Here is a 26,523-nt window from a genome sequence, read left to right as displayed (position 1 = left end):
TTTTGTCCTGTACAGTGCACTTAGTTTGTGCAATACAACAAAAATACAGTAATACTTATCTTAAACATTACATTTCAAAATTGAATCCTTGAAAAATAGCACCAATAAATAAACAAGACTCATACATTCAAAATAATGAATTGTATATTATGTTCTTGACATTAATTTAATTAAGCTCCAACCATTTCTCTATGTGCTCCACCATATAGGCTTTTTCTTATTTATCTTAAAGTAATTTATATTTAGTAGTTTAGTTTAGATTTTACCCATTGTATTTATAATTGTTCATAAAAAAAACAGAATTTTAACATGCATTAATTGCAAAGCTCAAAAAACATTTATTTCGTATCACACGCATAGCATTTTATCACAAACCTTTATTTTGAAAGCAAAGTCCGAAAACCGGAAGTCTTCATGTGGCTGGTATCAAGCTCGTGTTGTATTGGGACCCTCTCCTTGGTTGGACCCTTCTTTGTCGAGTCCTCTGCCCTGGCTGTCCAATGACATTCGAACAATGTTCTCTTCTAATTTTCTATGCAGTTGTGGACTATGAGCCGCGACTTTCATTTTTAGCATGCATAACATTCTAGAAGTAGTTTAAAAAAAATGCAATGTTATATTTTAATCAAAACTTTTGCAGCAAGATTTTTTAAAGAATTCCAATAATTATGTAACACTTTCTTACGTGGCTTGTCAAAGGTAACTGAACTATGGCCCAAACTCAAGTGGCAACCAGAAGGTAGATATCACGTGACTATAGCCACATTTGTAATACATCAATGCAGCACACTGCAGTTTTTGAATTAATTTCGTGTTATATATTATATACCATTGATTTAGAATCCACCTTTGGTGGCAAACTAGTCATAAATGTAACATAATGCATGTTTTTGTCCAGCACTGAGCTCAAGTGTCAAATTCATTTTGCCATCTACTTGCCTCCCAAGACTGATAATGGGAAGTGTCCTGTCTTGTACTGGCTCTCAAGTGAGTTCTACAAACTAACATAATGTATGATGAACTACCATCTGCAGATAAACACACAGTATCTCTATGGATTTGACTCTGAGAATGTTAATGTGTCTGTACTAAACGGGATTGACTTGCATGGAGCAGAACTTCATCACCAATGCTGGCAGTCAGAAGGCAGCTTCTGAGCATGGAACCATCATCGTTGCACCAGACACCAGCACACACACACACTTATCACTCCCACCCTCACTTGTTCCCTCTCTTTCTGTGGTGTTCAGGTGGTTGTAACATCGAGGGTAAAAATGAGAGCTGGGACTTTGGCACAGAGGCTGGTTTCTATGTCAACGCCACCCAGGAGCCCTGGAAGAGCAACTACCGCATGTACGCCTACGTCAGAGGTGTGTGGGTCACATGATGATAGCATTTACTATTGTGAATCCCCTGATACTGCCGTCCCCTGATACAACTCTCCCCCGGTCTCTTTGTTCTTTTTTTTGTCTACTTCTGGCCACTCCATGGGGGGGGGGGGGGGGGGGGACGACGACGACGACGACGACACACCGAGCCCTAAAGAACCCTGGAAAATACAAGGCACGGCAAGTCACAGTCTTACAACTCATGATATAGTCATTATGTAATATACACATGTGAATGAAGCCCCCACCCCTCTCTACAGTCTGTCTCTTGTTTGCCACCATCTGCAACCCCAGCCAGAAGGTCTTCAATGGGTACCTGGGAAAAGACAAGGCTGCCTGGGAGGTATAGAATGGTGGTGGTGGGGGGGGGGGGTTGCAGAAATCAAAGGGATCAATTCACACTAAACACCAAGTAGAGATCCCTGCTGGCGGAATAGAATTCCAGACCAATACATGGAATCATCCCGCTCTCCACGGTGCTTGCAGCATCCTACTCCGGCCCTCAGCTGGACATCCTGATCGACCAGGGCAGTGATGACTAGTTCCTGTCGGCCAGTCATTACTCCGGCCCTCAGCTGGACATCCTGATCGACCAGGGCAGTGATGACTAGTTCCTGTCGGCCAGTCATTACTCCGGCCCTCAGCTGGACATCCTGATCGACCAGGGCAGTGATGACTAGTTCCTGTCGGCCAGTCATTACTCCGGCCCTCAGCTGGACATCCTGATCGACCAGGGCAGTGATGACTAGTTCCTGTCGGCCAGTCATTACTCCGGCCCTCAGCTGGACATCCTGATCGACCAGGGCAGTGATGACTAGTTCCTGTCGGCCAGTCATTACTCCGGCCCTCAGCTGGACATCCTGATCGACCAGGGCAGTGATGACTAGTTCCTGTCGGCCAGTCATTACTCCGGCCCTCAGCTGGACATCCTGATCGACCAGGGCAGTGATGACTAGTTCCTGTCGGCCAGTCATTACTCCGGCCCTCAGCTGGACATCCTGATCGACCAGGGCAGTGATGACTAGTTCCTGTCGGCCAGTCATTACTCCGGCCCTCAGCTGGACATCCTGATCGACCAGGGCAGTGATGACTAGTTCCTGTCGGCCAGTCATTACTCCAGCCCTCAGCTGGACATCCTGATCGACCAGGGCAGTGATGACTAGTTCCTGTCGGCCAGTCATTACTCCGGCCCTCAGCTGGACATCCTGATCGACCAGGGCAGTGATGACTAGTTCCTGTCGGCCAGTCATTACTCCGGCCCTCAGCTGGACATCCTGATCGACCAGGGCAGTAATGACTAGTTCCTGTCGGCCAGTCATTACTCCGGGCCTCAGCTGGACATCCTGATCGACCAGGGCAGTGATGACTAGTTCCTGTCGGCCAGTCATTACTCCGGCCCTCAGCTGGACATCCTGATCGACCAGGGCAGTGATGACTAGTTCCTGTCGGCCAGTCATTACTCCGGCCCTCAGCTGGACATCCTGATCGACCAGGGCAGTGATGACTAGTTCCTGTCAGCCAGTCATTACTCCGGCCCTCAGCTGGACATCCTGATCGACCAGGGCAGTGATGACTAGTTCCTGTCATTTGCTTCCTGACAACCTGATCGCCTCCTGCTCAGAGAAGATCCCTGTGGTGTTCAGGCTGCAGCCGGTCACTGCTTCCACCCAGTGGCCAACTACAGCAACTGTTTGATATTTAACAATTTAATGTGCTGTACTTTAGTTTGGAATTATTGTGTATTGTACCAGATGAAGTGTTATTGTAATGTCCGTGTCGCCTTCAGGGCTACGACCATAGCTACTTCTTCATCAACTACCACATTAAGCACCATGCCAAGTTCCTCAACGCTTAAGACCATGACTGCTGGACCAGAACCCAACCAGGCCTTCTCCTCCCAACTGTGCACCTGCTACTATGCACCTGTCCCATACAGAGAGACGTAGGTGCCTGATGAACTGACATTAACCTGATACGCCTGGTGAGATGAAATGAACACACCTGCTGTGTTGAGTCAAGCTGAGAAAAAGACAATAGTGAGAGCAGGATGTTTGTTAAGAGGAGCTTGCTTGCCACCCACATGGTCACTCCAACTGGATAAAAAAAAAGTGTTACTCCTTTTGATTACATTTGTTTCCATCTTATGACCTTAGGCTCACACACTGACATCTGAGACCAATACAAAACACATGTGGACTAAAGACCAAACATAAGACTGTTGTTTTCAGATAAGGTCTTTACTCAAAGTGATGAGAAATATATACAGTATTCACAGCAGTTATGGTGACGTTAAAGGGGTGTTTCATGCAATCAAATCCAAATTGCTGTACAACAAATACACCAATTTGACAAAAGGTACAAAATTGTATATGGTACATCAAAATGCAAAAAAAAAACATACAAAAAAACCATAACTTTAAAATAAATGTCCTCCCAATCACAAGTACAAAACTGAGTACAAGCTTTCAGGACTATGTACAGAGAAAGGTAGAAAACAACTGCTCAACACTCAGCAGTCAACAGTTACACTGTGGTTATAACATTTCTCACAATGATATAGTTCAAATTCATTTCATATTATGCCATACACACATTTATAAATCAAAAAGGAGCTCAGATTTGTTAGTTGCCAAAACAAACAACTATAAATACTTATTTTTAAAGTGCAGATCATTTCAGGCCTGTAGGCAGTCACACAGCCACTCCCAAAGCAGGTTGGCATTTATTGTAATGAATCTCGCCCTGCAGGCAGCTCTGCAGAGTGGTCACTAGCTGGCACAGCCACAAAGTCATATCAGATTTGAACCATAACCACACTGCTAACCCTAATGCCCAACCATAAATTTAAAAACCTCTGCATTTTTTCAATATAGCCAACTTTGACTTTGCAGCTGGCCCATCTAGCATAAATCCTTAATTTTGTCTCCAGGGCAAGATTCATGACAATAAACATCAACCTCCCAAAAGGTCAAAAGGATTGAATGACTAATCAATGAATAGTAAAGTAATGATCTCTTTTCATGTAAAGTCCCCTCGTTAAGTTTCTAAAAAGGTTTGCAGCGCATGGCCCAAACCTCCATAATGACTAAAAGTGAAACAAACTACACAGCAACTTTCTCTTAACAAATATCCCTGTCACATTTCCTTTCAGTCTCCACATCTCTCTGGTCGATCATAAAAATATTGAAGGAAACAAACGTTAGAACTGGGAGAAGGGGATACTGGTATTTTTACCCGTTAGTAGTTATATTTAGCTAAGTGGAAAGGCAATTACTTTTGAGTATTAAAGTAGCATTAATGTGCATATTTTTTAAAATATTTTTTATGCATTGTGAATTATTTTAAATATAAGCTACATTATATACAGATAATTGATAAAATAAAGGGAACACGTGAGTAAATGAGGGATACAAAGTATATTGAAAGCGGGTGCTTCGACACAGGTGAGATTCCTGAGTTAATTAAGCAATTAAGACATCTTATCCTGCTTAGGGTCATGTATGTAGAAAAATTCCCAGTTGCCCATCATTTTAAGTGTGTGTGTGTGCGTGTGTCAGTCACCAGATCTCAACTCAATTGAACACTTATGGGAGATCCTGGAGAGGCGACTGACAACGTTTTCCACCACCATCAACAAAACACCAAATTGTGGAAGAATGGCATTGCATCCCTCCAAGAGTTCCAGCCAAGGCGCATTAAGTGTATTGAAGCGGTTTTGGCAGTTAGCTGTACATGTACATCGTACTGTTGTAAATATGATTACTTTGCATTATAACTATGTTAACAAGATCACTCCAGATCCTGATTCTAAGAGATTGTTCACTTTGCCTGAGAAGTGTGGCTGATTATGTATGGCAGCGACTGTTAGTTTAACTAAAATATTTAAAAGAAATACTATTAATAAAGTTATAAATACTTTCTAAATACGAAACCCACTTGCACAAACCATCATCACATTACAGCTTCACATCACCACTTCTCATAAAAAAATACATTACCATACTAAAGACATTAGATCATAAGTGGCTCTGAAAAAAAAACTGTTTAGTTGTTTTGGCAACTGTCAAATCTATCCAGTGAAACATTGTGTTTGATTTTACTGCTAAGCTTAAGCTTTGGATACCAAGCTGTAGAAAATGCATTATATCTGTACAATAAAAAAAAAACACCACCACTCACTCACACACACACACACCTAGTATGCTTATATTGGAGTGTTCTGCTGTTTGTGTAGTAGTAGGATATTGGGCACTCAAGCACTACTCTTCAGATGCTGCCAACAGTGTCTCTAAATCAGTGAATGCATTTCAGTTACTTTGCTGGTCCTACATGACCACCTGACATGGTCAGCATCACCAGATACTTCAAGGCTATTTAGCAGTATAGAATGTACTAGGACATACAAACCCATTCATTCGCTCTTTTTCATTCCATCTCACGCTTTTCTTCTGTCTCTCACGCATGCAGTCACACACACACACCACACGCAAGTAATACCATTGACAAATAAGCAGTCTAGGGAATGGATCATAACAGTGTAGTAAGCCTACAACCTCCCCCCTGAGTTACATACCCACAGATTCCAATTCATAAACACCAGGTTCCCACAATCTTAGGACAACATTTCAACCTCAACAGACGAGATGAGAGACAAATTCAAAGTAAAACATACAGTATACAGAACTATACCTAAAATATATTAGCTATTAGAGAAAATATTTGGGGGATTATTTTCAATGGATACAACTCTCAACCACGTGGCCATATTTATTATAAATATCTTTAAATAGGAAAGCTGTAGCAGAGAGACCGCTATGTTGGAGTGTTAGGTGTCTAGTCTGAAATTAGTGAGAGTGATAATACCTGGCCTTAGAAATAGAGGGGTAGAAACTGACAGCCCATGAAATGCAGAGTCAATCATACACAGTGCAGCATGCTAGAAGTTGTTGTAGGCAGGGTTCAAGCTACAGGAGTGTCCAAGGGTACTGGAGGCTCCCATAACAAACCAGGGCACTCCTGTAAGAATTAATAACCATCAATGTGGACACCTCTGTCAGCTTCGAATATCCACATTAGTACAACCCACTACTGTGTTTTAGGGCACCCCATGCATCACATTATAACTTGAAACCATGGTTGTAAGAATCATAAAAGGAAGACAGCGATACAGGCTACAGTCCCTTAGAAATGGCTATTTCAGGAGGTACAATGGCAACGGTGTTCATCACTTTGACTAAATGAACCCCAGACTAAGTGGTGTGTGTCTGTCTATATGTTGGTCTCCTTCCCTCTCACGTGAAGAGAGCCTGCTTGGTTGAGGTCTCATCCACCAGCGCCTGGACCGTCACGCTCACCTTGATCATACCCTTCTCCTCTAGTATGTGATGAGGCAAACACAGCTTATCCTGTCGAGGATCCACACACAGAAAGAGCGAGAGAGCGCGAGAGTGGGGGGAGGAGGGAGCGAGAGTTGGGGGAGGAGGGAGCGAGAGTCGGGGGAGGAGGGAGCGGAGATAGTGAGTGGGACAGAAAGAGAGAGACGAGGAGGCAGAAAAAAACAAGTCAATCAAAAAGACACCTCAATGCAACTATGGTGATGAGTGAACATACAGACAGTACAGGTGTATGTGGAAGTATGCTGAATAACCTATATGAAGAAACAGCACTTAATTCATCATCCTCCTTCAGAGAACAGCAACACAGAGACCGAATAGAATAACCCCAAACTGTACATTTATTACCAGTTCCATTCACACCATCAGATATACAAGTCAGAAAAAGATTCAAGGTCCAGCAAAATCAGCACTGACAATGAGTTAAAACACAGCCAACTAATAGTATACAGTAACATAGTCGCTGGCAAGGTTGACATGACAACAGTGAATAAGCTAACAGAGTTAAAAGGAAAATATGGATAGAAACGGATGGACAGTTTGGGGGAAATTGTGGACACTACATCCATGGCTTTTAAATTAAGTCAGAAAAGAAGGTTAACCCTCATTGCTTTAAATTCACCTACCTACCTACCTACCTACCTACCTACCTACCTACATACATACATCGACAGTAGCAGCATTGCTGGCCTCAAAGTATCAAAGTTCTCATTTAAAGGAATGAGCTTCTAGTACAGTTCACATATCATATTCACTAGCCCTTCAACATAAGACCTCCAGATTAGTCCGTTCTGTAATGTTGCATGTGCAAATGGTTTGTATGTTTAGAAATGATGGATCCTTTCACACCTTGTATTCAGTCCAGGTGCTTGGGAGCAAGAAAGTTGGGTAAAATAAAACTTCCAAACTTCCATCCAATGTACCCTCTTGGGGTTTTAAAATAAGAAATGTAATATATGGCCTGACAGAATAGCCAGAATAGTACAACAGTTTGGCCAAAAAGTATACATACTGAACCGTAGTCATGTAACTACCCCAGGGTAAATACACTATATTAGAACGAGAGTAACGTAGAGTGGTAGAGAGGTGCAGTAGTGATGTGATTATTGAACTTCATTGAGTGACAGTGTGCTGTGTGACATTTTACAGTCTAGTCATAAGTGGTGTGTTTATTAGGTCCAAACCTATACAGTGTTTGTTGTGTCTGTCTCATGGATGGCATTACTACTGAGCGTTGCCATTTCCTTCAAACAGACGGACAGGTGTAAATATAGTTGATATAATGTATCTGAGGAGTTTTGAAGAGACTGACCAATGCAACAAAAAAGATCCAAGATCCAGCATGATGGAGGAGCTCTACTAGTGCTCTGTGCTTACCTGGACTGGACCCAAACTAGACAAGCTGTATGGAACCAAGAGACCGTATGACCACATGGGGAATCAGTGTGTATGACCCCCATACCACGTGTCTGTGACCCCGGAGGGCATTAATAAAACAAACAGTCTGACATGACAGGCTTGACTTGACGCATTGGCCAAAGAGTTGTAGAGAGACTTCAGGTAACTTTTGTGTACAAGCTCCAGGATTCTTTTCAACAGTTGGAATGTGCGTTATTGGTGGGGACAGTATACGAATGCATGTGTGTGAGGTTGTGAGTCGGTTTTTATTGGTGTTTAATGGTGCGCATCTGCAATCTGTGCATGAATGCAACTGTGTATGAGAGACACTGTGTGTGTGTGTGTGTGTGTGTGTGTGTGTGTGTGTGTGTGTGTGAGAATCAGACAGAGGAGAAGAACACAGAAACAAGAGGTTGAAGAAAAAGAGGAGGATTGGGGAGGAGAAGTGTTGGCACATGCGGAGGGCAGGGCTGAGAGGAGGGCGGGCTTTGACAGGAGATTGACAGGTAGTGTTACGTCAGCTCACTCCAGCTATAGGCCACAAACAGCAGGAGAAGACAGAACATGTGTAACAGGCTCGAGCAAATCAGGTCCCACGGCTGCCATGCTGGAGGCGGAGCCTGGGCCACCTGTGTAGAAGCCTCGGGGGCAGGGGTTGGGACCTCTCCCTGTCTGTCTGAGTCCCGCCCCTCTGTGGGGGTCTCCATGGCGACCAGGGCGCACACGGTGACCCGGATCGGCCGCAGGTGACACTGGATGATGTCATAAGCTGAGCAGAGGGAAGACTGAGGGCCCAAAGAGGAAGAGGAGGAAACATACAAGGTGAATGAAGATGAAAGGAGAAGAAGGAATGAAAGGAGAATGAAAAACGGGGGAAAGAATGATACAGATGGATAAAAGGAAAGGGGTCACAGAGGAACATCGATGGATATTGCACACGAAGAAGAGAAATCCAGTCAGATAGAAGTGGAGGAGAACAATGAGACAGGGAAGAAGAACAGAAAATACCATAGGAAGAAGGAAGAAAATGGGAAGGGAATGTCAGGAAAAGACAAATAAGGGGTAGAGATGCAGAGTAGAGGAAGAGAAGAAAGAGGGAGGGTGGTCCGGCAGGAAAATAGAACAGAGAGAAACAAGGCAGGATGTTAACCGGTGGGAACAGAGGTCAAGGTGTATTTATGTGCAGGGCTGCGCAGGCGTGGGTTACCATGGCGACGTGCAGGGCTGCTTTTTGAGAGAGAGAGCGAGCGTGTGGGTGAGTGTGTGTGTGACTTACATTTATAAAACTGAACTCTGTCTCTTTCAGAAAGCAGGCCATGCTGGGGTGTGGAGAGTTAGGAGCAATGAGGATGCGGGTGGTGTTAGCCAGCTTCACCTTCGCTTGCATTCGCTAGCATTAGCTTTCAATCCAGCGCAAAGCACCTGTTTCAGTGAGGCAGCGACATTTCAACCAGCAAGCAGCAGTAGAATCAGCAGCAGGATCACAAGCTGGCTAGGGCCAGGTTATACAAGGAGAACCAGACTAGCCACAGCAAGCAAGCAGGAGGTCTAAGGAAGCAGCCAACAGTCTCACTGTTGGTATCGGTACTTCTGTGCATTCTGCTGTACAGTCCCAGCAGGCTACTCAAATAGTGAACAAAAGGCAGCTTTTGTAGTGTGAGGTTTTGACACAGCAGGGCTTACTACATCATGGTAAGAGTCCCACTACCACTGTATGTGTAACCACTGGGTGACAGAAACAGTGGTTATAATTACTGACTATTTACTAAAGGAGAAATCAACACAGTAATGAGTCAACAGGGTCAATTTGATTCTCACACACAAGCACACATATAACACACGAGCGCACACACACGCGAGCGCACACACACACACACACACACACGAGAGCACACACACACACGAGAGCACACACACACACACACACACGAGAGCACACACACGAGCACACAAACACACACACAATCTTTCAGTCAAGTAAATTCTATAACATTTCTGACATGTTTTTCTGCAGGAATGACAGCACACCAGCTCCTGTTAAATTTGTTTTTTTCTTTGGCACTAGCTGGGGTCAGAACCGAGCAAGAGCCAGGTCAAAGTTCTAAAGTATAGAGGATGCCCAAAGCCGTAGTGAATAGCGATGATGACAGCATAGTCCAGTGCGATGATGATGATGATGAAGCTTTAATGTAGCTTTAATGCTTGTGTCATCAATGCCTCTCTCTCAGAGGAGGAGTAGTAGAGGAGGATGGGAAGGTGATTGGCTAGATGTGCCAGTTCTGGGATCAAACTCTGTGCTCTGACTGGGCAGATTGTTTTGAGGCGATGATTATAAAGTGGTTTGGTCCCGATATCAAATACATATCCAAGAACGGTAATACTGTATAAAATAAATTTATGTAGACTTATCAAATGGTCTAGTCTCATCCCAGCACTAGCACCCAGCCTTTCTGACCCTCAATACTAGTGTGTATAGTATCTGTGTTCTATACAGGCTGTGTGTTCACTGATCCCCAGTCAGCCCACCCACAACTTGATTCCAAACCCAATGATGCACTGTGGCTTTTATTCAAATTCTTAACAGATCGAAGATCAGTTTACCTCAGTTAAATCCTAACTAACAGTGAATCTGAAATACAGTGGCTGATTCAGGATCAATGAGGTACCACTATCTAACAGAAAGGAGGGGGTGTGTCTCACCTCAGGAACGCCCATTTTTCTACAGGCATCCAGGAAGTTCTCTACGTTCCGCCGACACTTGGCCATGCTGAGTTTGGGCTGCGGGGTCACACAGAACGCAGAGCTCAACGGAGACTATAATTGTCTGTAACAAAAATAAATCACCCATTCCCACTTATTCCTCTTTAACCCCTCATTAACCCCCAAGACGTACCACAGCAGGCGAGGGCACATGGATGCTGACCACGGAGCGTGGGCGAATGTGATTGGCCAGATGGCATAGCACCACCCCATCCATGAGGGAGGAGCCTAGGTCTTCAGGAAGAGCCACCTTCAGTCTGCTCTCTATGCTCTGAGGAGAGACAATAGGGGTAAAAACCCACTCACCTTAACACACACACACTGAGGACATAATGCTAATACTGGGGAGTTAACTTCCAGAAGCGAGAGAGAAAGAGAGAGAAGCTCTCACGTCTCTGAGTTGTTCCATCAGCTCCAGCTCTTCTCTCAGCTGTTCCATCTTCCTCCTCATGGTGAACTGAGGGTCAACAGACTCCAAGCTCTTATGGGTCCTCAGGAATACTGCCCCCAACATGCAGGAGGAGAGAACAGCCGCCATCCATTAGACAGGAAGTCAGTAACTAACACCTACACATATTGTACTGTACATATAGTAATTCACACCCACACTTCACACCCATACAACCACACATACTGTAGCATACATAAATGCATACTGCAATATTCACTGACACGGAAAACACACTTTCACTTACAAGTGGATGAGTAGCTACTGTTACTGTACACTTGCATAACTCCTTATTCATATCCACTAATGCAGATGCACTCTATAGTGCTGGGCTCTGGGCTGCATTCATTGCCATGGAAACAGTCATCTGCACTGAGGAGTGAATGTGGAAGTTGAGTTTCCTAAAGGCGTTCCATTTAGTCAACCCTGCATACCAACAGATGACATAGCAAGCCCTCAAGGAACTGATGGAACTGAAGATTCTAATCTTACTGTACATTAAAAGCAGAAGTCTTCGCTCATTGGTATTCTATTCAAATCTCAAATCAGTATTTTAAACTGGGTAAGCACAAAATATGGAAGTCAAAGCTAGAGAAATGTGTGTGTGTGTTTTTTAAACTGTGTGGGAGGAGGAAATGGAATCAGTGTGTGTGTGTGAAAAACAGGCATGGACTATGATCACATTCTAAAACGTAGGACTGAATCATTTACTAAACCAGTCAGTGGCCTATATTCTAGTCATAAATCTCCCCTGCAACAGCCACCATATACAGCTTAGTGACACACCACATTTTCAGTAGCTCTGCTTTGTGATACACAGTCAGACCACATGAGGGAGCCCAAGAGTCACTGGATAGTTCAACCCATGCTTGGGGAAAAGGGAAGGAGAATGCATTTCTGAAGTATTCACACTAGGCCTTAATAACACAGGCCCATCTGATTATCTCTCACAGGGAAATGGCTCCTTGAGGGGCTATCCAAGGAAGTTCGAGATAAACACATACAGGCCTCATCCAGAAGCATGACTGGCTGATAACTATCAGAGTGGGTAGAGGGGAACAGCGAGGGGCGATGGTCACCCTCCACTTTCACCATAAAGAGAACAGGATGTTAATCATTAGAGGTTGTAAATGTGGTTAGCAAAAGGTAAGAGTAACATTTAACAATACAACAATGGAAAGAGACATGTTACTTTTCACATAACATTTGGATTGGACGTATTTTGGACATCAGAGCAACCTTGAAGAAATCTTATTTGAGTCATAAAAGGGTGTTGCTCGTCTATGGAGAGTGCCTGGCTGTGCCCTTGATTTTATACACCTGTCAGCAACTGGTGTCCCTGAAATAGCCGAGTCCACTAATTTGAAGGGATGTCCACATAGTTTTGTATATTTAGTGTATGTGTGTGTATAATAGCAGAGCATTCATTTTTTCAGAGTAATAGACACAGATTGGGCCTCTGGGGGTCAGAGAAAGAGAGAGAGAGAGGAATATTGTGTGTCATGCTCTGAACAACAAACACAATTTAACCCTGTCTAATGGCCGCCCAGTGGCGTTCTAGCCCAGAAGGAAATCCTGTATCCGAGAGGAAGTCTAAAATCCTGGTTCCTCTCAAGTCAGGGCTGCTACTGTGTGACATCACCGACCCACAGAGAACAACTGTCGACAGCTGTTGTTGTTGAGTTCAAAGGTCAATAAAAGCTACTGCACCATACATACATTCAGTATCAGTACAGTCATTCTGCTTCCTCATTCAGCCCTCAAGCATCTACACACAAACAAGTTGTTTAACTGTGCTACCAACGACTGGTGCTGGTGTGACGCTAGACCAGGGCTCTCCAACCCTGTTCCTGGAGAGCTACCCTCCTGTAGGTTCTCACTCCAATCCTGTTCCTGGAGAGCTACCTTCCTGTAGGTTATCACTCCAACCCTGTTTCTGGAGAGCAACCCTCCTGTAGGTTCTCACTCCAATCCTGTTCCTGGAGAGCTACCTTCCTGTAGGTTATCACTCCAACCCTGTTTCTGGAGAGCAACCCTCCTGTAGGTTATCACTCCAACCCTGTTTCTGGAGAGCTACCCTCCTGTAGGTTATCACTCCAACCCTGTTTCTGGAGAGCTACCCTCCTGTAGGTTATCACGCCAACCCTGTTTCTGGAGAGCTACCCTCCTGTAGGTTTTCACTCCAACCCTGTTCCTGGAGAGCTACCCTCCTGTAGGTTTCTACTCCAACCCTGTTCCTGGAGAGCAACCCTCCTGTAGGTTTCTACTCCAATCCTGTTCCTGGAGAGCTACCCTCCTGTAGGTTTCTACTCCAACCCTGTTCCTGGAGAGCTACCCTCCTGTAGGTTTCTACTCCAATCCTGTTCCTGGAGAGCTACCCTCCTGTAGGTTCTCACTCCAACCCTGTTCCTGGAGAGCTACGCTCCTGTAGGTTCTCACTCCAACCCTGTTCCTGGAGAGCTACCCTCCTGTAGGTTTCTACTCCAACCCTGTTCCTGGAGAGCTACCCTCCTGTAGGTTTCTACTCCAATCCTGTTCCTGGAGAGCTACCTTCCTGTAGGTTCTCACTCCAACCCTGTTCCTGGAGAGCTACCCTCCTGTGCTACCAACGACTGGTGCTGGTGTGACGCTAGACCAGGGCTCTCCAACCCTGTTTCTGGAGAGCTACCCTCCTGTAGGTTATCACTCCAACCCTGTTTCTGGAGAGCTACCCTCCTGTAGGTTATCACTCCAACCCTGTTTCTGGAGAGCTACCCTCCTGTAGGTTATCACTCCAACACCGTTTCTGGAGAGCTACCCTCCTGTAGGTTTTCATTCCAACACTGTTTCTGGAGAGCTACCCTCCTGTAGGTTATCACTCCAACCCCGTTTCTGGAGAGCTACCCTCCTGTAGGTTATCACTCCAACCCTGTTTCTGGAGAGCTACCCTCCTGTAGGTTATCACTCCAACCCTGTTTCTGGAGAGCTACCCTCCTGTAGGTTATCACTCCAACCCTGTTTCTGGAGAGCTACCCTCCTGTAGGTTTTCACTCCAACCCTGTTCCTGGAGAGCTACCCTCCTGTAGGTTTCTACTCCAACCCTGTTCCTGGAGAGCTACCCTCCTGTAGGTTTCTACTCCAATCCTGTTCCTGGAGAGCTACCTTCCTGTAGGTTCTCACTCAAACCCTGTTCCTGGAGAGCTACCCTCCTGTAGGTTCTCACTCCAACCCTGTTCCTGGAGAGCTACCCTCCTGTAGGTTTCTACTCCAACCCTGTTCCTGGAGAGCTACCCTCCTGTAGGTTCTCACTCCAATCCTGTTCCTGGAGAGCTACCTTCCTGTAGGTTATCACTCCAACCCTGTTTCTGGAGAGCAACCCTCCTGTAGGTTATCACTCCAACCCTGTTTCTGGAGAGCTACCCTCCTGTAGGTTATCACTCCAACCCTGTTTCTGGAGAGCTACCCTCCTGTAGGTTATCACTCCAACCCTGTTTCTGGAGAGCTACCCTCCTGTAGGTTTTCACTCCAACCCTGTTCCTGGAGAGCTACCCTCCTGTAGGTTTCTACTCCAACCCTGTTCCTGGAGAGCTACCCTCCTGTAGGTTTCTACTCCAATCCTGTTCCTGGAGAGCTACCTTCCTGTAGGTTCTCACTCAAACCCTGTTCCTGGAGAGCTACCCTCCTGTAGGTTCTCACTCCAACCCTGTTCCTGGAGAGCTACGCTCCTGTAGGTTCTCACTCCAACCCTGTTCCTGGAGAGCTACCCTCCTGTAGGTTTCTACTCCAACCCTGTTCCTGGAGAGCTACCCTCCTGTAGGTTTCTACTCCAATCCTGTTCCTGGAGAGCTACCTTCCTGTAGGTTCTCACTCCAACCCTGTTCCTGGAGAGCTACCCTCCTGTAGGTTTTTGTTCCAACTCCAGTTGTAACTAACCTGATTAATCTTATCAACCATCTAATTATTAGAATTAGGTGTGCCAGATTCTGGTTTGTGTGAAAACCTACAGGAGGGTAGCTCTCCAGGAACAGGGTTGGAGTGAGAACCTACAGGAGGGTAGCTTTCCAGGAACATGATTGGAGAGACCTGCCCTAGACAAACTTGGAGTTGGAATGGTGCCCTTAGACTGGGTTCTGAGAGCTCTTTGGCTGTTAATGAGGTCAGCCACTCGTGATCTCACCTATTGGTTACTGGTGATGTCACCTCCATGAGGCCTGACCCGTTTACTGGTGATTGGTTATAACTTCATTGAAAAACAAAGCTATCACCACTGTTCTCACTACTTGGAAATTCCATGACCAATTGTCCAACATTACTGCTCCTTGGAACACTCCTATTTTCTTTCTTCAGGACATTCTTTTTGAATGTCTTTGTTATTATTATCTACCTATTGAACTATTATCATTAGCAATGGGAGAGTGATAAAAAGTGAATGTTGACTTTGAATCCATGCTGATATCATAAAGCGCACCCTTTGAACAATCATGTAACATGAGTCGCCCTGGGGGAAATGGCTGTCGGCAACTTTCTGTTTCCCTCCTTATGGAAGTGGGATATCCCCAGTGAGACCATTATCTAACAGTTAAAATATAAAACTATAAGTACCATGAGCAATAGAAAGGAAGCCAGGGGAGAGGAACAGCAAGATACTCTGTTCGTACGTACATATTGAGCTGAGTGAGTGAGTGAGTGGAGGACATCAGATATCTCAGTACCCAATCTGCTTTCCCACCAATATCAGTCCTGGCATGAAAGATACTGTGTCTGTGTTAATTGGTTTTCCAACGGCTATAATGCACTGTTAGGCAGAGCCCGTATCAAAGGGGACTTAATGGACAGTGGCGTCTGTGTGTGTTGCCAGATCTGGACTGTGGTTGTACTGGGAGTGAACATACGGTCTGATAATGACTGCAGGAGGAATGAACTATTTCTCTCTGTCAGACAGAATGTGGTAATGTCTAGAGCTAGATAAAATACATCTGTATGTATAAATGTGTATGTGCATCAGAGAGCATCTGTGTGTGTGTTGTTGTTGGGTGGTCTTGGAACTAGCTTCTGTATAGCAGACCCCCTTCCAATGTCTTCAACCACATTGATGCAGTGGCGTACAGACACATGATTTAACTTTTACCATGTGCAACCACCACCACAACACACTTGCCAACATGAGAACAGATGGAGGGATGGAAAGATGAAGGAAGAGGAGCAGTGTGTGAAGTGTGGAGGCCCTCCTTTGATCCTCTGGGCCTCAGAGTTCTGCAGCGTCACACACACACACACACACACACACACACACACACACACACACACACACACACACACACACACACACACACACACACACACACACACACACACACACACACACACACACACACACACACACACACACACACACACACACACACACACACACACACACACACACACACAGGGAACGAAGTAATCGAAAACACCCCAAACATGTGGTCCAAGGCACAGATGTGACCGCAAAAGTACAGTGCACACTTTCATCACACTCACCCATGGCTTGGAACGAGTGATAGAGAGAAGATGAGAGATCACAGAGTGTAATAGGTAGAAAGAGTTACAGGTAGAAATATAGAAAAAGGAAAGAGTGAGAGAAAGAGTTGAGAGTGAGCAAAAGAAGGAGAGAGAGAGAAACAGGGAGACACACAATGCAAATGGTTTGCAAACATCTGACTTTGTCTAGTTATGTTTGGTTTCGAGGCCTCCGATTGGCCAATTAGTTGGGAGGAGTGACCTACCACTGCTGTGCATGCCTCCATCGCCTGGTCTAGGGGGAGTGTCTCTATCGATGGACAGGGCCTGTGTGAGGAGGGGGCGGAGACAGAGCGGGGGCGAGCAGGGCAGTGAGGCGGGGGCTAGAGGAAGAGGGGCGGAGGGCAAGGTGGGGCAAGGTATAGGGGGAGAGGCCAAGTAGAACAAGACAGATCCATTCCAACCCCCCCCCGAGACACCAGAGAAAGTTCCGGGAAAAAAACAGTTTGAATTTTAAAAGACAAGGAAACGAAACAGGCAGCAGCAGTTGATAATCGCATGCAAAGGCATGTTGGGTTAGATAAAGGGGTGTGAATGGAGGGAGAATGGATGTAAGAGGGGAGGAAAGGAAGAAACAAAGGAGATGTGAAAGATGCCATGAAGAAGAAAAAAATACATAAAAAGAAAATAAATCAATATTAGTGCCATTTCACAATACAGATTTCATGACATGCTGTTAATGGTAGCAGGTGGCCTACAGCTAAATTTGACACGCTACAGCTGTAGCCTACTGTACGTAGCAACTAGCTGGATGGATGCTCGCTCTATTTCTACAAGCAGCATATATCAGATGCTAGAGTTGTTTCAGTGAACCTGCACCCAAAGCCATCTGACCCTGAGCAGTACCAAACAGGTACAGAGGATTTGTAGAGGATTTTTTTTCTCAACTCAGAATCTGTGGACCTGCTCTGTTCCACAGGAGGTAGCTAACCGGTCCTCCAGTTAGTTAGCTAAAAGATGGACGACACCTTGTATGCGTCTTCCTCCATAGCCCCTCTTTGGGATTGGGTGCAGAGTACTCACATCCACGCCTTCTAAGCAAACACACATCACTTTTTCCATATTGTTCACACAGCATTACAGAAACATTGTGGGAGCATTGCATGTTAGCCAGGACAGGGCTGGTAGCCTCTACAGCACGGCCCAACTGCTGCTGCTGCTTTACGGGACTTGAGCACAGAGGGTGTTAGGAGTTATGAGACACCGTCCGTCTCAGAAGTTCTAGTCTGAGGGGAACAAGTTGGGGTAGTTGGGGTGGCGACGGACTCTTGACCATTGGAGGAACTGCCCAGGTCTTTCTTACCTTGGGATAATCTTATAACCCCATAAAAGTAGGATCGAGGTGTGGGAGGATTTGGGGGAGAAGCAGAGCGGATCAAGGGCATCCATGTCTTTATGTTGGAGTGAAAGGATGGATTTAGGGACAGGAGTATCATGTAATTATGGATTGTGGTAGGTATAGAGATGTACCCATCCCTTCACCCACCCACCCATGCCTCTACCCACCCTCCATACTGTGCCATTCCCAGCCTGCACTCACCAGAACGGGGCTTCAGCCCAAAGGCAGGGGTGGTAAACGTGGGACCGCTACCTGGAACTCTGTCTTCTCCCTAATAGAGTCCATGGGAGTACAAACATAAAGGTTAGGGACCCTCTTATCTAGAGAGTACACTTGCATAATACATACACATTGTCCAGGTCTATATGGGTAATTGGGGACAAGACAGCTGGTGTTGAATGTGTGTATATTTGTGACCTCTGTGTGTGCACTATGTATGATGTACGTGTGCAGGATTTTGATTGGAGCTTGGCGTCCTATACTATGAAACTAAAGATAACCTCTGAGCTGGCTTAACTAGAGCACAACTCACCCTGTTCCTTTCTCTGACCCTCACCCAGATTGACTAGCATGGCCAGTTGTCCTCTAGCTTGGATTGGTCAATACATCTCATGGGTTGCACAGTATCTAGTGGTTTGGTAATACCAATATTGCTTCAACTCTAATTAATTGATTGTGCTGAGGTAACGGTTGCTACGACCATGTAGCTCGTATTGGACAGGCTGTCGCTATGTGGTGACAGTGCTGGCTGTGTGCACTGTTCCCAATAGTGGGCCCTGTCTCTCTCTCTCTCTCTGTGTGTGTGTGACAACGCTGTGGCATTGTTGAAGTTTTTTTTAAAGAATTGACAGACAACGAAGTCTTGTTCTCCTTGTTATGCTGTTGTTCCTCCTCCCTTGGCGCTGGTCTATTTCAACTACAGGGTTGTCAACTCTCCAGCTAGCACTTTTTTAATGACATTAAACCAACTTTTAAGCTCAAAAGTATTTGTTTAGGTTTTTAATGTGTGTGAGCCAATCCCAGTCTTGCTATGAAGGATCGGAAGTTTCTGGGCAACATTTATTGTTATATAATGTATCTGGGCAACAGTTACCATAGTATTGAGGCAGACTGGGGCGGGGTCAAATCCTCATGTTTGTAAACTATTGGTCAACTTCACAAACTACTAACTATATCGCCATGCTACATACAACACACAACTAAATCTCACACAGTCAACAAAAACATCAACACTACACACAAGCACCTGCCTCAAATAATTCCCTTCATCTACCTCTGGAAGCGTAAACAAAAAGGTAAGATCAAAGTTCGACATTTAAAACAGTGACCCACACACAGATTTAAAAGGTCATGAGGTGACTAGGTAACAGGATAGAGGTCACACCAGCAAACACAACTACTGGTCACGAGACTGAATCCTAACTTGAGATCCAAGTAAACAAACGTTCAAGCAATCTTGCACTGAAGTCAATGGCAGATTTTTGAGAAAACTCAAGTTACGCACAGATCTTGAGTTAGGATTTGCCCTCTAATGCCCTTAACCACATATCTAGGATCAGCTACCACTACTATAGCCCTCGTCTGAACTATGTAATACTTCACACAAAAACTGACTTGGGACCAGTGGTTAAGAGCATGAAGTGACCACACACACACACACACACACACACACACACACACACACACACACACACACACACACAAGATGAGGGAAGTCAGAGGCAGGGATTGGCTGGTAAGCCTGAGGGGGGTGGCCATCCATGGCTCGTTACTAGGTTTACCTGGTTGGACATATGTGTCTCATATTGTTGGCATGCAAGCTGGGCCTCCAGCCTGGCCCTCTCTAGAATCAACTCTCGTTTCTTCTGGAACTCAAAGCCTCCTTCGGGAGTGTCCCACTAGATAGAACATACCAACCAGTGGAACTTATTTGTAAATCTACTTAGTACACTGTATATACACACAAAAGTATGTGGACACCCCTTCAAATTAGTGGATTCAGCTATTTCAGCCACACCTGTTGCTGACCGGTGTATCAAATCCAGAACACAGCCATTCAATCTCCATAGACAAACGTTGGCCGTAGAATGGCCTTACTGAAGAGCTCAGAAACTGTCAAATGTGGCACCGTCATAGCATGCCACCTTTCCAACAAGTCAGTCCGTCTGATTTCTTCCCTGCTAAAGTTGCCCCGCCCCGGTCAACAGTAACTGCTGTTATTGTGAAGTGGTAGGCCACATAAGCTCACAGAACGGGACCGTTGAGTGCTGAAGCACGTAGCGCGTAAAAATTGTCTGTCCTAGGTTGCATCACTCATTACCGAAGATCCAATCTGCCTCTGGAAGTTAAGGGAAATCTTAACACTGCATCATACAATTACATTCTAGATGATTCTGTGCTTCCAACTTTGTGGCAACAGGAAGGCCCTTTCCTGTTTCAGCATGACAATGCCCCCTATGCACAAAGTGAGGTCCATACATAAATGGTTGTCGAGATCGGTGTAGAAGAACTTGACTGGCCTGCACAGAGCCCTGACCTTAACCACATTGAACACGTTTGGGGGATGAATTGGAATCCCGACTGCGAGCCAGGCTTAATTGCCCAACATCAGTGCCCGACTTTGGAATAAGATGTTCGACAAGCAGGTGTCCACATACTTTTGGTCATGTAGTGTACATCTACCACAGCAATTCAAGCTTTACTTCACCACAGCTCAAATATGTTATACTACAAACAAGTCATCTTAAGAATATTCAAATACCAACGAGCAGCAGAGCTATATTACAGTAGACAGGAAATTACATCAGAGGAGGCAGAAGGGCAGGACTGCTTGCTCAGGGAGGGAAACTAAAACACACACTAAACCCAGGAGAGGGGTCTTAGTCTAACACAGATGCTACTGATATATTTTACAGTTCGACACAGCCACACACACCCCTTCACTGCACATAGAGATGATACACATACTCACACAATGGTCATAGAGTTCATGCAATATTGGTGCTCGTAGGTGTGTGCATTATGCAGTAAAACCATGTGATTCTTATAGGAAAGAGGTCTCACCTTGGGTGTGGTTTGTCCTTCACTGCCTTGGCCACTGTAGTGAGAGAAGAGAGTGTGAGTAAGACACACACACACACACAAACACACACACACAAACACACACACACACACACACACACTTACTTGAGAGTGTCCTCCAACATGACCATCTCAACAGGGTAGAGCTGAATTCCAGACAGGTCCTCTGTTTCCATATTCACTCTGAGAGCAGAGAGAGAGAGAGAGAGAAAGAGAGGCGTCAAGCATCTACACAGATCTCCACAAGTTTTACCACTCAATGCCCAATGAGTCTCTTTCATCTCCACTGAGCCAGCCCCAGAGTTATCTAGTCCCTGTACTGAACTAGATATTCACAGTACCAAGGAAGACAGTCAAATGTGCCATTTCTGCTACCATATACATGCTAGAGAGCAGGAGGGAGCAGCATGCGGTATAGTGTGGGCCAATGACTGGGCTCAAAGAATTAGACAGATACGGAATAGTAGCTACAAAGACAACATTCTGATATGGCCAAGTGGGACATTTCAATAACAACATTGACCTGAAATATGATTAGATGACACATGGTGGATAATATATTTTACAGATTGAGCATTGGGCTGTGTATGGGAGATTTTGACTGCCTCTTTGGGCATATGATAATGAGCCATCTGTTGGGTTGGGGGATGTACTTGTTCTTGTCATAAATGTAACCTCTGACTCAGTAGGGATAACGGTACTCCAAAGTTTTCAATGCAATGTTCCAAAGGTACTTCATGTAGAAGACAATAAATTATGATGATAATCATTTCTAGGGGTGTCCCGGTGACTTTATTACCGCCACACCAGCAGTCACGAGTCACCCCCACAGTCCCTGTGACTGTTGGTCACGGTAATCCCATCCAAAACTGCACAATGGAGCTGATAGGTAGCCTACCAAACTAGCTAACGGCAGTTGCAATTTATTAAGCAGTCACAACTTATTTTTTTTATGGTGCACAAGACACCTGTCTGATTCCCACCTGTCTCAGTGGACTAATACATTGCGGCGGCCACAGGGATGGCACAGTCCATCACTCTAATACATGTGATACTGAAATTGTAGTCAGTTATATGATGTAAAAATAATGGTGCAACTCCAATAAATCTACACTGAACAAAAATATCAACACAACATGTAAAGTGTTGGTTCCATGTTTCATGAGCTGAAAAAAAAGCAGAAATGTTCCACACGCACATAAAGCGATTTTTCTCTCAAATTTTGTGCATAAATTTGTTTACATCCCTGTTAGCGAGCATTTCTCCTTTGCCAATATAATCCATCCACCTGTCTGGTGTGGCATATCAATAGGATGGCATGCTGACCGCAGGAATGTCCACCAGAGCTGTTGCCAGAGAATTTAATGTTCATTTCTCTACCATAAGCCGCCTCCAACAACTTTTTAGAGAATTTGGCAGTAGGTCTACCCGGCCTCACAACCACAGACCACGCCAGCCCAGGACCTCCACATCCAGCTTCTTCACATGCGGGATAGTCTGAGTTTCTGTCTGTAATAAAGCCCCTTTGTGAGAACATTTTTCTTTTTTGATTGGCTTGGCCTGACTCCCCAGTGGGTGCGCCTATGCCCTCCCAAGGCCCACCCAAGGCTACACCCCTGCCCAGTCATGTGAAAACGCATAGATTAGGGCATGATTCCTTATATGATCTGTAACTCTGTAAAATCTTTGAAATTGTTGCGATATATATATATATATATCGCAACAATTTCAAAGATTTTACAGAGTTAAAAGAGTTACAGATCATATTATGTCATAAAATAATATTATACTGACCGAAAATAAAAATATTTTCGGTCAGTATAATATTATTTAACCTCTTGAAACTCTGGGGGCGCTATTTCATTTTTGGATGAAAAACATTCCCGTTTTAAACAAGATATTTTGTCACAAAAAGATGCTCGACTATGCATATAATTGGTAGCTTTGGAAAGAAAACACTGACGTGTCCAGAACTGCAAAGATATTCTCTGTGCGTGCCCTAGAACGTGAGCTACAGGCAAAACCAAGATGAAACGGCATCCAGGAAATGAGCAGGATTTTTGAGGCTCTGTTTTCCATTGTCTCCTTATATGGCTGTGAATGCGAGAGGAGTGAGTCAGCCCTTTCTGTCGTTTCCCCAAGGTGTCTGCAGCATTGTGACGTATTTGTAGGCATATCATTGGAAGATTGACCATAAGAGACCACATTTACCAGGTGTCCGCCCGGTGTCCTGCGCCGAAATTGGTGCGCAAAAGTCAGCTGCAAGTATTTTCCCATGGAATTCAGAGAATAATGCAGGCTTCCACGAACGATATATCAATGAAGAGAGATGTGAAAAAACACCTTGAGGATTGATTCCAAACAACGTTTGCCATGTTTCGGTCAATATTATGGAGTTAATTCGGAAAAAGTTTGACGTTGTAGGTGACTGAATTTTCGGTTTGTTTCGGTAGCCAAATGTGATGTACAAAACGGAGCGATTTCTCCTACACAAAGACGCTTTCAGGAAAAACTGCACATTTGCTATGTAACTGAGAGTCTCCTCATTGAAAACATCCGAAGCTCTTCAAAGGTAAATGATTTTATTTATGTGGTTATCTGGTTTTTGAAAATTTTGCGTGCTAAATGCTACTCAAAATGCTAAGCTAGCTTAGCATACTCTTACACAAATTAGTGAATTGCTATGGTTCAAAAGCATATTTTGAAAATCTGAGATGACAGTGTTGTTAAGAAAAGGCAAAGCTTGAGAGTAGGCGCATTATTTTCATTTTATTTGCGATTTTCAGAAATCGTTAGTTGCGTTATGCTAATGAGCCTGAGGCTTTAGTCACGATCCCGGATCCGGGATGGGGAGTTTCAAGAGGTTAACAAATGTGCTTTCTCCCACGTTGGATACAGTCGTTGTCCGTGGTTCAGTGTGCAGTACAATTGGCGCTTTCCCCATGTTGCTACGTGCATAATAGGAAAAAGTTAACCAGCATGTTTGGATTGAGAACAATTCGGCAGATGCAGCGTCAGCAGAGACGAGGAAACACCCTTGCCTTAGCCTAATTGTCTAAGAAAATTGAGGAGAGAGAAAACCCCAACTTAATTAGGTCTATAATTAATAGCGTAACTGTTAAATGTGCCTGGCTTTATAAATCATCCATATACACTGCTCAAAAAAATAAAGGGAACACTTAAACAACAATGTAACTCCAAGTCAATCACACTTCTGTGAAATCAAACTGTCCACTTAGGAAGCAACACTGATTGACAATACATTTCACATGCTGTTGTGCAAATAGAATAGACAACAGGTGGAAATTATAGGCAATTAGCAAGACACCCCCAATAAAGGAGTGGATCTGCAGGTGGTGACCACAGACCACTTCTTAGTTTCTATGCTTCCTGGCTGATGTTTTGGTCACTTTTGAATGCGAGCGGTGCTTTCACTCTAGTGGTAGCATGAGACGGAGTCTACAACCCACACAAGTGGCTCAGGTAGTGCAGCTCATCCAGGATGGCACATCAATGCGAGCTGTGGCAAGAAGGTTTGCTGTGTTTGTCAGCGTAGTGTCCAGAGCATGGAGACGCTACCAGGAGACAGGCAAGTACATCAGGAGACGTGGAGGAGGCCGTAGGAGGGCAACAACCCAGCAGCAGGACCGCTACCTCCGCCTTTGTGCAAGGAGGAGCAGGAGGAGCACTGCCAGAGCCCTGCAAAATGACCTCCAGCAGGCCACAAATGTGCATGTGTCTGCTCAAACAGTCAGAAATAGACTCCATAAGGGTGGTATGAGGGCCCGATGTCCACAGGTGGGGGTTGGGCTTACAGCCCAACACCGTGCAGGACGTTTGGCATTTGCCAGAGAACACCAAGATTGGTAAATTTGCCACTGGCGCCCTCTGCTCTTCACAGATGAAAGCAGGTTCACACTGAGCACATGTGACAGAGTCTGGAGACGCCGTGGAGAACGTTCTGCTCCCTGCAACATCCTCCAGCATGACCAGTTTGGCGATGGGTCAGTCATGGTGTGGGGTGGCATTTCTTTGGGGGGCCGCACAGCCCTCCATGTGCCGCCAGAGGTAGCCTGACTGCCATTAGGTACCGAGATGAGATCCTCAGACCCTTGTGAGACCATATGCTGTTGCGGTTGGCCCTGGGTTCCTCCTAATGCAAGACAATGCTAGACCTCATGTGGCTGGAGTGTGTCAGCAGTTCCAGCAAGAGGAAGGCATTGATGCTATGGACTGGCCCGCCCGTTCCCCAGACCTGAATCCAATTGAGCACATCTAGGACATCATGTCTCGCTCCATCCACCAACGCCACGTTGCACCACAGCCACAGACACTGGCTTCCTGTTAAGGCTAAGGCTGATTTCAAGGTTTTACTGCTACCCTACAAAGCATTACATGGACTTGCTCCTACCAATCTCTTCGATTTGGTCCTGCCATACATACCTACACGTACGCTACGGGTCACAAGACGCAGGCCTCCTTATTGTCCCTAGAATTTCTAAGCAAACAGCTGAAGGCAGGGCTTTCTCCTTCCATGTGAGAGAGACGCAGATTTTGTCACAACATTCAAGTCTTTATTGAAGACTCATCTCTTCAGTAGGTCCTATGATTGAGTGTAGTCTGGCCCAGGGGTGCGAAGGTGAACGGCAAGGCGAAGCGCCCTTGCCGTCTCTGCCTGGCCGGCTCCCCTCTCTCCGCTGAGATTTTCTGCAACTGACCCCATTACGGGGGCTTAATCCCTGACTTACGAATGCTCTTCCATGCCATACCTTGACGGACGTGATCTTCCTGTCTGGATTTGCTCCCCCTCGGGCTGTGCGGTGGAGGGGTCTTTGTGGGCTATACTCAGCCTTGACTCAGAGTAGTAAGTTGGTGGTCTGTTGATATCCCTCTAGTGGTGTGGGGGCTGTGCTTTGGCAAAGTGGGTGGGGTTATAGCCTGGCTGATAGACCCTATCCGGGGGTATTGTCGGACAGGGCCACAGTGTCCACCGCCCCCCCCCTTCTCAGCCTCCACTATCCACTTTTATTGAAACTTTATTTAACTAGGCTAGTCAGATTTAGTCACATTCATATTTTACAACGATGGCCTACCACGGCCGAACCCTCACCTAACCCGGACAACACTGGGCCAATTGTGCGCCTACCTAAGGGACTCCCGATCAAGGCCGGTTGTGAT

The 26,523-nt window shown here is 45.3% G+C and overlaps 2 protein-coding genes across 8 annotated transcripts in view; one reads left to right on the top strand and one right to left on the bottom strand.

The window, feature by feature from the left end:
• The first annotated feature begins 884 nt into the window (after positions 1-884).
• On the top strand, positions 885-1,737 carry LOC135519530 (S-formylglutathione hydrolase-like). The gene is made up of 4 exons (XM_064944762.1): positions 885-984; positions 1,094-1,195; positions 1,251-1,370; positions 1,649-1,737. The coding sequence occupies exons 1-4, from the start codon at positions 885-887 to the stop codon at positions 1,735-1,737; spliced, it is 411 nt and encodes a 136-aa protein (XP_064800834.1).
• Positions 1,738-3,606: 1,869 nt separating this feature from the next.
• lrch1 (leucine-rich repeats and calponin homology (CH) domain containing 1) overlaps positions 3,607-26,523 on the bottom strand; it is a 148,877-nt gene continuing 125,960 nt past the window's right edge. Inside the window, exons 12-21 of one of the 7 annotated variants that reach the window (XM_064944345.1) lie at positions 21,451-21,528; positions 21,328-21,361; positions 20,046-20,162; positions 18,466-18,535; positions 17,132-17,248; positions 11,331-11,440; positions 11,073-11,210; positions 10,880-10,957; positions 8,706-8,964; positions 6,713-6,793 (exon numbers count right to left, since the gene is read on the bottom strand). In XM_064944345.1, the coding sequence (XP_064800417.1) occupies positions 6,789-6,793; positions 8,706-8,964; positions 10,880-10,957; positions 11,073-11,210; positions 11,331-11,440; positions 17,132-17,248; positions 18,466-18,535; positions 20,046-20,162; positions 21,328-21,361; positions 21,451-21,528 (1,006 nt within the window). In that variant the 3' untranslated portion in view covers positions 6,713-6,788. Of the gene's footprint in view, positions 6,794-7,099; positions 8,965-10,879; positions 10,958-11,072; positions 11,211-11,330; positions 11,441-17,131; positions 17,249-18,465; positions 18,536-20,045; positions 20,163-21,327; positions 21,362-21,450; positions 21,529-26,523 lie in introns of those variants that run through there. The other 6 variants (XM_064944348.1, XM_064944344.1, XM_064944350.1 and 3 more) reach the window with 6 other exon arrangements.

Source organism: Oncorhynchus masou, chromosome 29, assembly GCF_036934945.1.
Source record: "Oncorhynchus masou masou isolate Uvic2021 chromosome 29, UVic_Omas_1.1, whole genome shotgun sequence".
Classification (NCBI taxonomy): Eukaryota; Metazoa; Chordata; class Actinopteri; order Salmoniformes; family Salmonidae; genus Oncorhynchus; species Oncorhynchus masou.
Note: the sequence above shows the minus strand (reverse complement) of the source record. Positions and strands in the feature narration are given on the sequence as shown.